Source organism: Poecilia formosa, unplaced genomic scaffold (genome assembly GCF_000485575.1).
Source record: "Poecilia formosa unplaced genomic scaffold, Poecilia_formosa-5.1.2 Scaffold327, whole genome shotgun sequence".
Lineage (NCBI taxonomy): Eukaryota > Metazoa > Chordata > Actinopteri > Cyprinodontiformes > Poeciliidae > Poecilia > Poecilia formosa.
Window position 1 is genome coordinate 440,699 of NW_006800266.1, and position 15,627 is coordinate 456,325.

At 37.9% G+C, this 15,627-nt stretch overlaps 1 protein-coding gene across 6 annotated transcripts in view; it reads left to right on the forward strand.

Moving 5' to 3' along the window:
* LOC103152775 (solute carrier family 41 member 3) overlaps positions 1 to 15,627 on the forward strand; it is a 32,133-nt gene that overhangs the window by 8,386 nt on the left and 8,120 nt on the right. For 4 of the 6 annotated variants that reach the window (XM_016661368.1, XM_007573380.2, XM_007573379.2 and 1 more), the window contains exons 3-9: positions 6,805 to 6,912; positions 7,275 to 7,346; positions 7,428 to 7,572; positions 8,835 to 8,981; positions 9,428 to 9,572; positions 10,649 to 10,728; positions 14,793 to 14,927. In XM_016661368.1, the coding sequence (XP_016516854.1) occupies positions 6,805 to 6,912; positions 7,275 to 7,346; positions 7,428 to 7,572; positions 8,835 to 8,981; positions 9,428 to 9,572; positions 10,649 to 10,728; positions 14,793 to 14,927 (832 nt within the window). Of the gene's footprint in view, positions 1 to 3,800; positions 5,038 to 6,804; positions 6,913 to 7,274; positions 7,347 to 7,427; positions 7,573 to 8,834; positions 8,982 to 9,427; positions 9,573 to 10,648; positions 10,729 to 11,887; positions 12,620 to 14,792; positions 14,928 to 15,627 lie in introns of those variants that run through there. The other 2 variants (XM_016661371.1, XM_016661370.1) reach the window with 2 other exon arrangements.

The window sequence follows — 15,627 nt, forward strand, 5'->3', positions numbered from 1 at the left end:
GGATGGATGGATGGATGGATGGATGGATGGATGGATTTACTCAGCTAAACAAAGCTGAGATATTAAGATAGCAGGGTTTTGGTTACAGACTGCACCAGGGGGCAATGAAGGAGGATACTGTAGTGCAGGGCAACCCTTCCTTTTCCGGGCACCACTTTAACTTTGTTAGGAGTTCTGCTGATGGTGTAAAAGCTGCTTCCTTCTCATTGTGTGTGCAGACTTTCAGGGCAGAATGACCAAGCAGAATCCAACCAGTTTATGTTCAGAGAGGCTTGGACTGTTTTCTTCCATAATGTGTTTTATGGGTGCTGTCCCTTGTGTCATTAACTACAATGTATTAGGACTATTGTAGATAAAAAAAAAATAGAGAGAGAGAGAAATACATGTCCACCAAAAAACTCCAAGATTTTTGGGATAATCTCAGAATTTTTCTAGAAAAAAACAAGAACAAGAAAAATCTGACTTATAAAAAAGGAAAAGTTGCTAAAAAAAAAACAATCTCTAAAATTTTCAAGAAAAAACTCAGAACATTTTAGAGTTTTTTGCCGTTTTTTGCTAACAGATGTACAACTTTTCAAACGCAAATATTTCCCCTTTTTTTTCTAGAATATTTCTGAGTTGTTTTGGCTGAAAGTTACTCATATTTTTTCCACACACAATGAACATAATACGTACATGAACACCTGCAGCTCACAGTTTCCTGTAGAATATGATCTTCTAACTCTATTTGCAGCTTGATAAATTCATACCTGACAAATACAGAAAGATGAAGGAGAGTCACAAGTTGAATGAGAACAAGTAGAATGACACATCAATAATGTTGATTATATTATGTGATGGTGACTTGGAGGTCTGAAAAGAGTCTGCAGCTCAATGGGAGAAATCCCAGACTGACCACTGAAAGGAGACGAGAATCAGGCGGCGTTGTGTAGGAACGCGCTGGCCTGGCTGATGTTATCCAGCTGGATGGACTCACTGCCCTTGAAGCGAATAATCAATACAGATTAAAGTGGCTGAGTGAATAAAAGTGAGAATGATGATGACATTGTGATGATGGGAAAAGACAGACATTAGTGAGGAAAATGTGGATAAATTACCATTTATGTCATCATTTGCAGGATTCATTAATAATGCAGCAAACACGTCTTTTTAATATTATGCAACCCCAACCTCTAATAAACCTTTTTACAGTAAAATAAAGGAATCTCTGACATTTTGTTTGATTAGTAGTAGTCACCTCAGCGTCCCCAGCGTTTGGTCTGAAGCCAGCTGGTTGTAGGCAGTCAGACACATCGCTGTCTGCTTCTCAGCTTTCTGCATCCTCTGTTTTCCTGTGTTTGTCCTGATAAATCCTCTTCATCTGTTCATCATCAGCGTACAGTATCTGTTACCGCGCTTGCATGGATGGAGGCTGATCAGTCACGTCTTTGGCTGAGAGCTCTCTGCAGACACTAAGGATGTGTCGATCAGACTGAAAGTAAAAAAAACAAAAAAAACAAAAAAAAAAACAAACCTCTTTAACCAGTTATATTCTGATTCCAGAGTCAGATTAACTAATTACACATTTGTCGTATCTAACAATATCCTACCTTCATTTCTGACCCCAGGAGTTTAATTTGCTGTTTTTATGTTTCTGCTGTTCCTGTTTTTATCAAACATAGGCAGCGTGATACAGATGATAATTGTTGCTTCAAAGACATCATCATAAAAAATAAAAAAAAAAAAATAAAAAACATCTGTTGGATTTTAATAGACCACTTAACATCACATTATTTTTACTCCTGGTTAAAAAAAGCATCATTTCTTGTGGAAACTGCTGTGCTGAAATGAGCTCTAAACTTCTTGTTAGCTGGAAAACCTCTCAGAAGCCAGCAAGCAATAAATGCTTTACTTTGACAAACAAATTTTAAAAAGACTGAGAGTTGGATGGACTTTGCCCATTAGTGTGGTTTTATTGCATATGGATTATTAGAGTGAGCAGCTGAAGTAGAGGAAGTAGCTTTTTTACTGCAACTCGACACTGCAGGATGATAACATTTGCTCTTTAAAATAATACATAGTTCCCTTTGGTAGTGAGGAAACTAAATATTCCTGCAATAATCAAAGAACCCAGTTCTGTTAGATAAAGCAGTGAGTTGTTCTTTTTATGAATTACTTATTGTTCTCGTAAATTACTGTTTATAGATTCACCATCTGGACTTTTGGATTTCCAGTTTTTGTAAAGGTTTGAAGTCTGATTCTGACTTCTGAAGATCTTTTTACATAACTCCTCATTCCTGTGGATTCTGTTGGAAACTTTATTTTTGCATGTAAAAGAAACTTTCCCCCACAGAGCAGCTCTGGGTAAAAACATATGAGAATAGTAAATTTTACATCTTAAACGAGACACTTTGGTCACATCAATCCAAAGATAAGGTTGTCACTCCAAAATATGATCTCTTATTGCATATATCAGCATATTTATCTGCTTGATCAACTCCACTGCCACATATGAAGAATGGAAGTAAACATATAATTTCATTTAGTATTGATCTGGTGCTTTTTATGCTTTTAGATATATAAGAAACATCAGTTATATATTCCACTATGTTTAAGTGGTAATTTCCTGTCATGAAATGGAAAGACTGGGAACATGTGTGATTATTATAACAGACAAGAATTAATAAATATATCTAGAGTGAGCCAGCTGCTTCAAAAGTAAGCCGTGGTATTAGGGCCAAAAGCTAGCTACTGATCTGAATCATGATAGGCTGGCACTAGCAAAGTGTCAGCCTATCATCCTGAGAGGATGATTCTGGTAAAAGAAAAATAATCTGCTCACGTGTGTTAACAACTAAGATGCTAGTGACTAGCATGCAAAGGCTGGTCGCCTTCTTCCTCTGCTGTCCATTAGCACTGATAAGGCTGGTGCTAACATTGGATAAGCTAGTGTTAGCTTTGGCGAGGCTAACAACTAGCATGCTTAAGCTGGTAACCCACTGTATTGCTTTCTTCTCTTGCTGTATGGCTGGTGTTAGCACTGGAGAGGCTAATGACTAGCATACCTGGGACATCCACTTTATTAGACATGTAACATTTAAATACATTGATGTACTGATAGAATACATCAAGGTAATACATCAAGTGTTACACAAACATAAACACACGAAGCTGATTGTGGCTTTAACCAAACAAACTGATTTACTACACCTGCTGGTATCACACCAGGACCCCCAGCAATCAGGTGGACATGAAGATCTTGAAAATTATAGCTTACAGACTTTCTACTGATTGTGACAATTATCAATCCTCAACATTAACTTCTAGAGTTCCCTAATAATGTAATACAAATTGTTCTGTGGAAGAAGTAGTGACTAAAAATAGAAAAACAAGGATTAAATAATATTGAACTCTGTAAGGTGCTATAAAGTACTATTATTAACATATTGTTACTGTACAGTATGTCAACCAGTGCTGTTCTGACCTGAAAAGTGCTTCTCAAATCAGTTTTAGTTCTGCTGAGCTGCTGAAATGAGGTCAGTGTTTTGCTGTACAGTGAGTTTGTCTCCTCGGTCTTGTGGCGTCACACGGACTGAGAAGATGTGCATTCCATGATGTGCACAAGCAGGTAGATATGAGGTAGCGACGGAAACAAATAGATGACTAGAAAGAATGAGTCACGATACGGGGAGAGCAAGATCAGAGCAAGGTGGATGAGAGAGGGAGCAATGTGAGGATGGCTGTCCGATGTGGGGAGAGGGAGGTGTCACATGGCGAGGAGGAGGACGGGAGGCAGATACGCAGAGAGGAGGAGAGAGGAGGAGAGCGAAAGGAAAGCCAGTCATTTCCCTCCAGAGTTTGCACCGTCCAGACGGCCCTGCCTCTTTTGTGCTACGTCACCACTGAGCAGGATATGCTGATGCCGACAGGAGGAAACAGGCACTCGTGTCTGCCAGAAGCCGGCTGCTCCATCCTCTCACTGGATCTTTCACCGGCTTCACAGAACCCCCTGGTTTCTCATTTTGACCCTCATTTTGAGCCTGGCCAAATCAGACAACAGGCTGATTCTGACTCTTAAGACCTTCTGGGAATATACCTCGTCTTCTTCCACAGAGCAACTGACATCAGTGGCGGGATACAGTTTTGCCTTAAAGATGGAGGTCAAATGTGTTTCAGACCGGATCAGGAAGATTTACATCTCAACTTAACAAACTCCCTCTGTGAAGTTAATCAAAGTGATCTGGGAGCAACAGGAGCTCAATCAGACCTCGTCGCCAGCTGATGGATCGTCTTCAGGCTCTCTGTCTGACATGTTGGAGTAAATTTACCTTTTAATCAAGGATTTAGACATTGATGGTTAGTGCTGGCTCTCGTTGAACGTCGTGACCTATAAATCAGAAATGGTGTTAATGAATGTGTTCCCCAGTAAGGCTGACAGATAGGTACGTCATCACTGCTGACTCACTACATGGCCAAGAATGCCTCACTTCATGCCCTAAATTTAGATTTAAAGCCTCTAACTTTGATTTTGCCTGACAAGATGGACTACTGATCAATTTCTCTCATCAGAGTTAAAGGCAAATTAAAGAGGTTATTAAAATCTTGAAAGTTCTTGACACAGAACAGTCATTTTTCTACTAGTCAAGTTGTGTGGCAACATCACTAATGAATGCCTAAAACAAATTGGCCTTGTCCTATGAACAAGAACAACGTTTGACTTCATCTCTGTTGACTTCTTTGGACTACTGACCCAATCGGAGATTATTTTGGACATACAGGAAGGGAACACTACTCGTGTTTTGCTTGAAGTTTCTCTCAATATGGAATATCTAATCTCAAAGTGACCTCCAGACCCCCATCGACATGGTGGTGACTCGTCTTGAGTTGGAGCTTCGCTACCAGGACAAGAAGCTCCGTGGCGTGACATGGAAGTTGACGCGATCTGAACATGGTTTCCTGCCAGAGAGCTCCTGGCTCATCGCGGCGCAGGTTATGGTGCCGTACCTGATATCGGGACTCGGAATGGTCTCTGCTGGGATCCTAATGGACCTTATGCAAGTATGAAATAAACTTTAGATATCTATTCTTCCTTTTTGGGGGATGATAAATTGATGTACAGCGTACAGTCAAAATGATTCAAAACTAACTTTATTACGGTGCCGGTACACCCAGTATTTGGAAGAGTTTGGGATTACAATGCCCACGAACAACTGAATTTGCAAATACATGAGACCTCTTCTAAAAACACTCATAAATGATAGGATGGTCCATGTTTTTTGTGTTAAAAAATGTTACAAGTTAACAGGAAATGTGAAAATATGACTAGGTGATTATGTGTTATTGGAAGACATTACTGGTAATACTTCAGCACCAACTACTGAGTCTTAAAAAACGCTATTCAAAGTAAGTTAGTAATCAACCAGTGGAACTTATAACAAGCTATGGAATGATGGTTACATTTAAAAGTAAAATAACAGAGTTATCTTAAATGGACAATGATGAGTAAGCACATTTTTATGCTTGTCTAAATATTCAAGCGTACAAATGTTCTTGAATATGTACAAAATTCACACATTTATTGTATGAAGTTTTATTGTTTAGTTTAGTAATGTCTGCTGCTTAGTGCACTGTATGGATTTGCTAGTTAGTTGCTAGTTGCTAGTATTTATCCAAATTAATACAGCATTTGAAGGATATAATCTGATTGGATAAAAAAGACCTGTCTGTGATTGGCTGGTGCTGTAGCTCATTTACATACACTTTACCAATTAGCAAGCACAGACACAGAGCCAAGCACAGTGCAGAACATGCAGGGAGAACATAAATGCTCATCAGTCTCACTGCGCACCCAACACAAACCGCTATAAATGCTAATGTAAGTCAGCCTACTCAGCCTTTATAGCCGGGTTTTAGAGGTCCGCACTGAGCATGTGCAAGCTGAGCATATTATATTCTCTGAAAAGACAGTCTTTGTAGAATGATTACACAAATGCCAGTACGGCTCTGAAAGAACACGTTCCAAGTGAACTATTTTGAGTGAAAGGTGGCGCGTGAGTTCACTGTGCATCAGTTCTAAACCTAGTTTAACCTGACTTTACTGTCACAGCTACTGGCGTATAAGAAAACCTAGTTAGAATACATAAACAAATGACACTTAGTCTGGTGGGGGCTAATCAAATTAAGTCTGGTGGCCTGCCAGGCCTACAATTTATAGGGGGGAAAAAAAGAAGCAAAAAAAATATATATAGATTTTTAATTTATCTGAGTTTATCAGCTGTTTAACCTCAGAGTTTCACTTTTCCTTGACTTTTTTTTCCTATTTAACCATCTTAGAAACGTATTCCAACAGCTGCACACATTGTTATCATTTCTACAAAAATAAGACCATGTTTACAGGTTTCAGGACAAACTAATTCATTTATGCCTATAATGCATTTTCTATTCAGGCCTGTTTCTGTGTCGGTCCTTCTCTGCCTTCATAGTTTTCATCCATTTGCAGAGTGTTTCCTTTTCGCTGTCCGTTTCTCCTCCCTGACCATCATTTCTTCTTCTTCTGCTCATATCTGAATTATTTAAAGATCTTGGACCTGCCAACACTCAGACAACATCAGCCTGACTCCCTGCATTATAATACTCATCAACCCAGAAAGTAGGCCACTGGGTTAACTCAGAATATCTTCTAGCATTATGACTTATTTGACTCCATCAGGTCCAGATGACTTTGACATAAAGATGTTTGGTGATTTTATGATTTTATTTTCTGTGTGTATTATGTTGCTCTGTAGCAGTTTGAAATCCAGTTTTCCATGTGAATATGTGTTCCAGCACTGGGAGGTGTTCAAGGTGATAACGGAGGTTTTCATCCTGGTTCCGGCTCTTGTCGGCCTCAAAGGAAACCTGGAGATGACCCTGGCTGCTCGGCTCTCCACCGCTGTAAGAACAAACCGCTTTTCTTCTAACTCTAGTCATTCAGCTCCACCAACGTCCTGATACACCCTCATGGTGAGATTCAACCGGGCATGAAGTTATTACAGTATGATGAGATCAGAATTATGTCCTTAAACTCAGAATTTGGACTTTTATCTCAGAATTCCGACATTTTTCTTTGTAATCTGACTTTAATCTCAAAATCCAAAAAGTCAGAATTCTGAGAAAAATTTTGAGATAAAGTCAATTTTATTTATTTATTTATTTTCAGTTGCCTAAATCATCATTCATACAAACATAGCATATAGTTCAAAAACAATAATTTCCATGACATTGAAATAGATGTGAGTGTTTCCTGTCTGTTGCAGGCCAACACGGGCCAAATGGATGATCCAGACAAACAGTGGACCATGGTGTGCAGCAACCTGGCTCTCATTCAGGTAACATCCTCTGCATAGACGGCGCTGCATACTTCAACGCTTTGATCGGAAGATAAAGACGGGATTTGATGAATTGTGCAGGTCCAGGCCACGGTGGTGGGCTTTCTGGCAGCAGTGGCAGCCGTCTGCTTGGGTGCGATCTCCAGAGGAGGAGTAGAGCTGGACCAGGCGGCCGTCCTGTGTGCCAGCAGCATCACCACTGCCTTCGTAGCTGCTCTGTCCCTGGGTATGTGGGGATCATCTAAACCACAGATCTGTTCAGTCAACGGGTGTGTTTGTTTGGCTGCTTTCTGTTCAGAGGTCATCTCAGTGCTAAACATTGGAGCTGCCATGGTGACCATATTCACTCTGTGCATTTTTAACCCTTTGTAACTATCCTAAGGTAACCCTCCTGTGTCTGTCACACTCCTGATAACCTTTTACACATCAGCTTTAATCAGCTTGTCTTGGATTTTAGAAATGTTTTGGTCCATAGACACTTTGCATGTTGTTGTTTACATCCAGAAATTTTGCACACACACATAATGCTGGAGGGCAAAAACATGATACTTTGACTCCTCATCTCTATCCGCGATGCCACGGTGGAATAGTTCTGTTAACTAAATGAAACCCGGAGACGAAGCTTCCATTGTTTTAGTGTAGTTCAACACAGAAAAGGGAAACGTGACGTAGAAAAAAAAAACGTTGAAAAATAACTCCAAACCACTCATATTCTTTTTTTTAAGTGTTGGCTATGCTACATGCAGATCTATTGCCATGGCAACTGACAACAACACCTCAATATGTTTCAGGATTCAACACCAAAAAACACTCTAGCATTTCCTACACAAACAACAGAACATTCAGTCCATTACAGTTTTATGTTTTCAGGAATGGAAACATAAAACTGGATTATTATTTGGGATTATTAATAATCTGAACCCAGATGATCACTTCCCCCTCAAATCCCTCTTGCTATCATTTCCCTCGTTAAATGAATAATCCCTACATCTCAAGGTTTCATTTTGTTGAATTTTTCTACAGCTGGTGTTCTGTCTGTGCCAGCGTTGTCTGCATGCATGAAATGTCCAGATTTAAACAATAACATGCAACGTCGCTATAAATAAAATAGTTATGGCGGCGTAAAGCTGTACCACAGGTTTTATTTTAAGACATGTCATTACGACATTACTTTGCTAACCAGGTTTTAGATTCATATGCTGGCAAAGATAATGAGTAAAGAAATAAATCTATTGATTTTATTCACTCATTGACAGTTGCAATAAATACATTCAAATGATTAGTTTTTCTGTTTTGACAGGAATATTTATAACTACGACTACAAAATCAATGAAATCAGGCGGCATTACTTTGATCAACTCTGACAGGTTTTCACCAACCTGATAAAAGATTTTCCCAATTAAACAAACCGCTTTTTCTGCTTTATGTAAACCTTATTTAAAAGTTAGACTTTTGTCTCTCCTTTACATGTGTCTCCCTCTCATGCAGGCCTGGTGATGATCGGAGTGATCATTGGCTCCAGGAAGGTGGGAATCAACCCGGACAACGTTGCCACGCCCATCGCCGCAAGCCTGGGGGATCTGATCACACTGTCCCTGCTGGCCGGGGTCAGCAGCACGCTCTACCAGTACAAAGGTAAGAGACTCAGAGCTTCCTCTGAACCATTCCGGATCAGACCACAAGATGGCAGCAACAACCAGGCTTCATTTCAGACAGAAACATGACTGCCCTGAGCTGTCAGTGAAGTAGTAGAGCATCAAAAGTTGATCTAAAATAATGATTCAGTTCAAGTTAAACCTGCATGTTAAACAGATTTATTATGCAGAGTCAGTTTAATTTAACTGTTATTACATAATACTAATAAAAACATTTATTTTATATTATATTATGAACACACCACAGCTTACATATTTATGGGTAATATTGCTGTAACTAATTATTGGAAAGTTAAGTGGAAGACAAAAGTATAATTGACATGTTAGAACTGCACTGACCCATATTCTGATAACGATGCTAGCGCAGATAAATAAGCTTTGTTTTTATTTTTATTTTTTGTTTGGTTTTTGTCTTTGTACCCTCAGACCTCTGGTACTTGTCCCCCTCCGTGTGCCTGCTCTTCCTGGCTCTGATCCCGCTGTGGGTGGTGTTGGCCCGACAGAGTCCACAGATCAAAGAAGTTCTCCGCTCTGGCTGGCAGCCTGTTATAGTAGCCATGTCCATTAGCAGGTACAGGCAACATCTACAACTGATTTATTTCAGACATGTAAAGCTGAAGCTGCAGCACTGAGCAGAAGGTTTTAACCTCTGCCTCCCTGATCTTCTTTGTACACAGTGTGCTTCAGAGGAGTCAGGCTTTCTTGTAAATCTCAGTCAGTAGTTATTGTAAATACTTTAACTGCTGTAGGTGAAACCTGCTGTAAGTAACCTGAAGAAAGAAGACGGCGTTCTGAAAATGTTTCTGAAATAGACTGAAAATAAGAGGCAAAAAAAGCAAAGAGCTAAAAAAAATCAACTATTATGACAAAAATGGGCTCAAAAGAGGTAAAATGACCCATAAGAGGTCTCATTTTTAACATCATACTGTACGATGATCCATTTTACCTCATTTTTGTTGCAGTGAAACTCAGTATCATTTTACCTCATTTTCGACAACACAATATACTATGTGTCAAAACACAGTAGGTCAAATGAGTGATAGTTCAGTTTGATATTTAAAATGAGCAACAATGACTCAAAGTAGAGTCACTATGGAAACTGGAGCTGTTTTTGATTTGGGTGATAAGGCTTTATGTTCACGGTAATGGACAGCAGGAGGCGCCATGAGGCAAAAACAAGATCAAAAACTGAAAGAAAGCTAGAATATATATACTTTTAAAAAGGAATCGTAAATAGAGCCATCTTAACTCAGCTGAGTAATTCTTTTAGTAAACCAACATTTTTCATGTTTCAGTTTTCATGAAACCTTATTTTTATTTGTGGAAACAGCTTTTCCAATGCTGTGTTAGCATTAAGGTCACATTAAGTTGAGATAAATGTAACAGAAAACTGTACTCAGATGTTCTACAATGCTTAAGGAAGTTATTAATTAATTAATTAATTAATGTCAGATCAATAAGTTTTAGTTCCTTTTGCCCAATGTAGAAAAAATTAAAATTGCTAAGAATTCCTGAGAAATAAAATTTTACAGAGTCACTGCATATAAAGATTAAGTAAAAATTAAAAAGAAAAAAAAATTAAGTACAGTCCAGTTACACAGTAAATTGACATGGTTCTGATTTCTCTGTTATTCTATAATTGTTCAGTTTTGGGGGCCTTATCCTGGACAAAACAGTGAGTGACCCCAACTTTGAGGGGATGGCTGTCTTTACACCTGTTATTAACGGTAAGGTTCTTTTCTTGTGATACCACTCCTCTGTTTTCCTCACTTTTTGGTAAATTGCTTGCCTTAGTTCTGACCTATTTTATTTCTGAACTGACAGGACTGATGCATTTAAAATGACTGTTGTTTTAAAATGCATTGAGAGAAATGCATTTTAAAACAACTGCACCGCAGTTGTTTTAACTGGGCACCGCTAACTAAAATGTTAGCTACACTAACTCTAAAGCACTAATCATGAACATTAGCTCTGCTAATGCCAAAGCGCTATACCAACAAGTTATTTAGTGGAAGCTAATGCTAAAGCACTGAAGCTTCTCCAAAACTTTATATTTTATATCGTTTACTGTATAACAACATTAAATGAAACAGTTGTATGCCTCATGAAAAATAATATATAATATTCGACAAAAAGAGAAAGCTGGGACCTAAAGGTTCAAAGCAGAACAGATTTCAATTATTTTCATGCCAATTTTTTGTCAGAGTCTTTGATTGTCTGAATATAATACTTAACCTCATTGTAAAATGCGTCAAACATTTTTGGAAAAATGAATATAATATTTAGCTAGAAACAATAAAAGAGAAAACTCAGAAGCTTTATGCATGCGTTTCCCAGTGAGGCCAAATGAGACATATTCTCATCACATATATGAGGAAAATTTTGAGGATATTCCGTTAATTTTGAAAAAAACACAATATCACGATTTTGAGGTTTTTCCATTAAACAAGAAACTCCACTAAAATCACACATGAATAAGTTTATTCAGGTGAAAATTCATTACGAAGCATGCTGCATCATCATCCATCTACCACTTCCTGCTGACTTTACAGTTTTCTATTACAGTTTTGTGAAATACAGTAATTTCATTACGGTCAACAAACCACCTCACCCTAATGCGAAAACATTTGATCAAAAAACATGTTTTTTCGAAATTAGGGTGTTTGCAATAAGCTTATTTATTTTCAGAATTCCAATTTTCACTATTTTAGATGTAAGAATGTGGAACTGTTCTTTTTACCAGGCCAAGTGTTTTTTTTTGTTGTTTTTTTTTGTTTTTTTTTGTTTGTTTGTTGGTTTGTTTTTTCTTTTCCCCCAGAATCACTTTTGGCAAAAAATTATTTCTTATTTTAAGAAGGTGACGACGTGACTTTTGGCTTTTGGCAGAAACTTACCACGGAGAGTGGAATTGTTTCATATGCGAGAAGAGATCACTTTGTACACCAGGCACCAGACTTTCAGAAGTCAGCTCAGGAATCCCAAGCATGTCATGGAGCACCATGATCAATCCACCCCCATGTTCTGCAGTTGGGAACTTCTCAAAATGCTCCAGTGCTTTTAAAGCCTCCTTCTGTTTACATCCCAGCAGCTCTACATGGTTCAGCATCACTGACTTCAACATCCTTTCATATTGGAGCCAAATGTTTCCCGAAGCATCGTGGATGACTTTAGACCTCTCTTTTGCCTCTCAGATAACATATGGTTTCAGTTCATCCCAGGATTGCAATTTAAATCAGGCTGGGGCAAAAAAAAGGAAATGCTTGAGTTGGAGCAGCATTGCAGGGTACAGCAGCTCCAGGCTGCGGCTCCTTCCAACTCTCATCTGGTGGTTATGATTGTTGCTCAGGACTATTTCAAACTCAAATGTTATTTTTATTCCATCTTAATGGTAATTGCAAGTTTGATGCTGTTTTATTTTGGTGGCAATCCTCCAACGCTGCTGGAGTATTAAGAGGAATAGTTACTGTGTCTGTAAAAGTATCTGCATCCCTTTAACTTGTTCATATTGTTTCTCATTACAATCACAAGTTCAACATATATTGGGAATTTTATGCACTAGGCATAAAATTGTATAATTGTGAGGAGGAAAGAAAATACAAATCAGTGTTCAGTTAATTTTGAGTCTCAGTATAATATCCAATTTGCCCCGAGTTTCTGGATCTTTCTAGAAACCTTCCATGCTTATAATTCAAATATTGTTTTGTTTGCATTTTTCAGCAAACTGAAACTGTTTTGAATATCCATAACTGGATTCAGTAGAGAAATTCATTTTCAGTCACCATGTCATTAAACTCATATGAGACCTATCTCAGAGGGAAACATTGGGATAGAGCTGGAGACACTCTGGATTCTTCCAAAAATGATTGCTGATTACTAACAAGATTAAATAAGTCTCCTACTAAAAATATTCATAAAAATCTACCCTGATTTTTATCTACCCTAATAAAAATCAGGGTAAATTTTTATTACAGATAAAAAAATCTACCCTGCTCAGAAGAATATCAATTCTAGAGTCAAGACAAAGTTTTATATAAGTGCACGTTTTGTGATTCCTGTCCTGCAGCTGTTCTCTACCTGATGTGGTTCTGTTCTGTTGTTCAGAATCTGTGACTTTATCCACAACATAGAAACACAATTTATTCTCCTATGGAAACACAGCTTATGGTTTATGTTTGTAACATTTTGGCACTAAGCTAACTCTGCAGAGCTGAGTGTACATTTTTGAAAATATTTTTCATTTCATATCGTCATTACTTTGGGTTGACAGTATGTTATCTGTTGCATTGTCATCACACTAAATTGTAAATAAAATACATTGAAGTTTGGAAAAAAGTGACAAAATGTGTGGAAAAACAAACACTTATGTAAGGCTCTGGAGTTTCAAGTTGGAAAAATGTGCTGAAGCACAAATGAAGGCAAGTTAAGGGGAAAAAAAGAGGCCTGTAATGGAGCAGTTTGGCTGTGAGGTGATGCATGCAGAGATCCTCTGAGTATAGGAGAAAAACCAGTGTGAACCACTGATGGTGCTCAGCCAGAGTCCCACACAGCTGACAGGGCCTTTAATAACCAGCCACTCAGCCTGTCACTCGCTCTCATTTAGTTTCCACTCTAGTTCTCTATCCTTCCTCTCTGCTCATTTCCAAGTTTGCCAATCTGGTTCAAATTTCCTCTGATGTGCTTATAAAACCAGGCAGATTTTTTCTTTTTTTTTTTTCCATTTTCCTAAAAACCTATCTGTCATTGTTAAAAGTTTGAGATCCTTGGAAATGTGTCTGACATAAATGTGTTAAGCTCAGAGACCCTTGTCAACAGCAAATTAATATGACTATTAAAAGTAAGGCAGTGACGAGCTTAATAAATAATCTCAGACCAAATAAAGTCAGATTGAAATACTAAAACTGCTGGCCATCTGTGGCACAATAAAACAACAAGTGAAAATGTCTTCTTTAATGCAGCTCAGACAGTTTTATGCAGATGCCAGAGTTTGACAGGTAATGAATTTTACAGAACTGCAGCAGCGTTTACAGCTGCAGGCTGAGGAACCTGTCTCCATACAGTAACGCTCCACAGAGCAGGATTCAAACTGTTCTTTTAGGAAGTGTCTGGGGTCAGTCTTTGGATAAATTGTGATGTTAAGAGTTGCCTTTTTTAAATTCTCTGAAGTTTGTTTTTTTTAAATGGTTTATTCAGCAGAAATTACTGTATGCTGAAATGGATATACACAAACGCACCAATCAGAGATTTTGTGGCCAGTTTCTGATCTGTGATTTGTCAGAAACAATCTGAGAAACGTTACTGTATGCACCTCAGATTGCATACAGTAACGCTCCACAGAGCGTTACTGTATGCAACGCTCTGTGTTTGATGCGACTCTTTGTCGCATCAAACATCCTCCAGTAAAAATGATGACAGCATATCTCATTCATACCACCGAGTATTAGGGCCATACAAACAAAAATGTAAAAATTAAGTAATAAAATTATGAAAATATTTATAACATTACATCAATAAAGAGTGGTACGAGAATAAAGTTGAAATTATATGAGAATAAAGTAATAATATTACAATTGGTAATATTTAATACTACACCTTTATTCTAGAAAAGAATAGAAAATAAATGACTTCTCTTTATGCTATCACTGTAATTTTTTATTTTTTATTTTTTATTTTTTGTTAATTGTATTATTTTTTTTAATGTAAAGCATTTTAAACTGCATTGTTGTTGAAATGTGCTATACTGAAAATCCTGACCTGTCTCACTAAGTGACTGTCCGGTCTGCCTGGTTGTTAGGAGTGGGTGGGAACCTGGTTGCCATCCAGGCCAGCAGGATTTCAACATACCTTCACTTCTGGAGCATTCCAGGTGTTCTGCCCAGCAAGATGAGCCAGTACTGGCCCAATCCCTGCGTCAGCTTCTTCTCCTCAGGTAGACTAACTCTTCTGGGCGGTGTCAATGAGCTCTACGGTGTTTTACCACTGTATTTTTTTTTTCTTTTTTCACCTGATAAACTAGCAAGGAACTCTAATGTTGGTATTCCTAACAGAACTCACATGAATAAAGACGTATTTTTGGTGTTATTAGCATTTAATTGTGGTGACAAAAAACAGAATAAGACTGAATTAGAGAATCATTGATCAGGATTTTGTGATCGATGTATGATTTCCAGTTTTAACCTTTTAATACCAATCTTGGCTCATTCCAGTTTATATTTGAGAAGCATATTACCCATAAGCAGGTGCCCAGCTTCTTCATATGATCTGAAATACTTGGACAGAAAACGTAAAAAACCATAAAGAATCACAAAGAAAAAGAAAAAACACTACTGGCAATTGAGACATTGTTTTTGGTAAAAACAGAATTAATACAAGTGATGATGTATAATTTCATGTGGCAATTCAAACAACCTGAAAAGTGAAACCAAGAAGTTGCATTTTGCACTATTGGATATTAAGAAGGTTCTAAGTAGAGCTTCACAATGTCAAAGGAAAAAATCAGTGCAAGAGACAAGAACTTTTGAGCAGGGAATTTTCTGAAAACTGCATTTACACTCAAACATGATCTTTTCAGCTGATCAAAAGTTTAAGACCATAGCTCAAAACCCCCCAAAACAGAAATCACAGTGTCA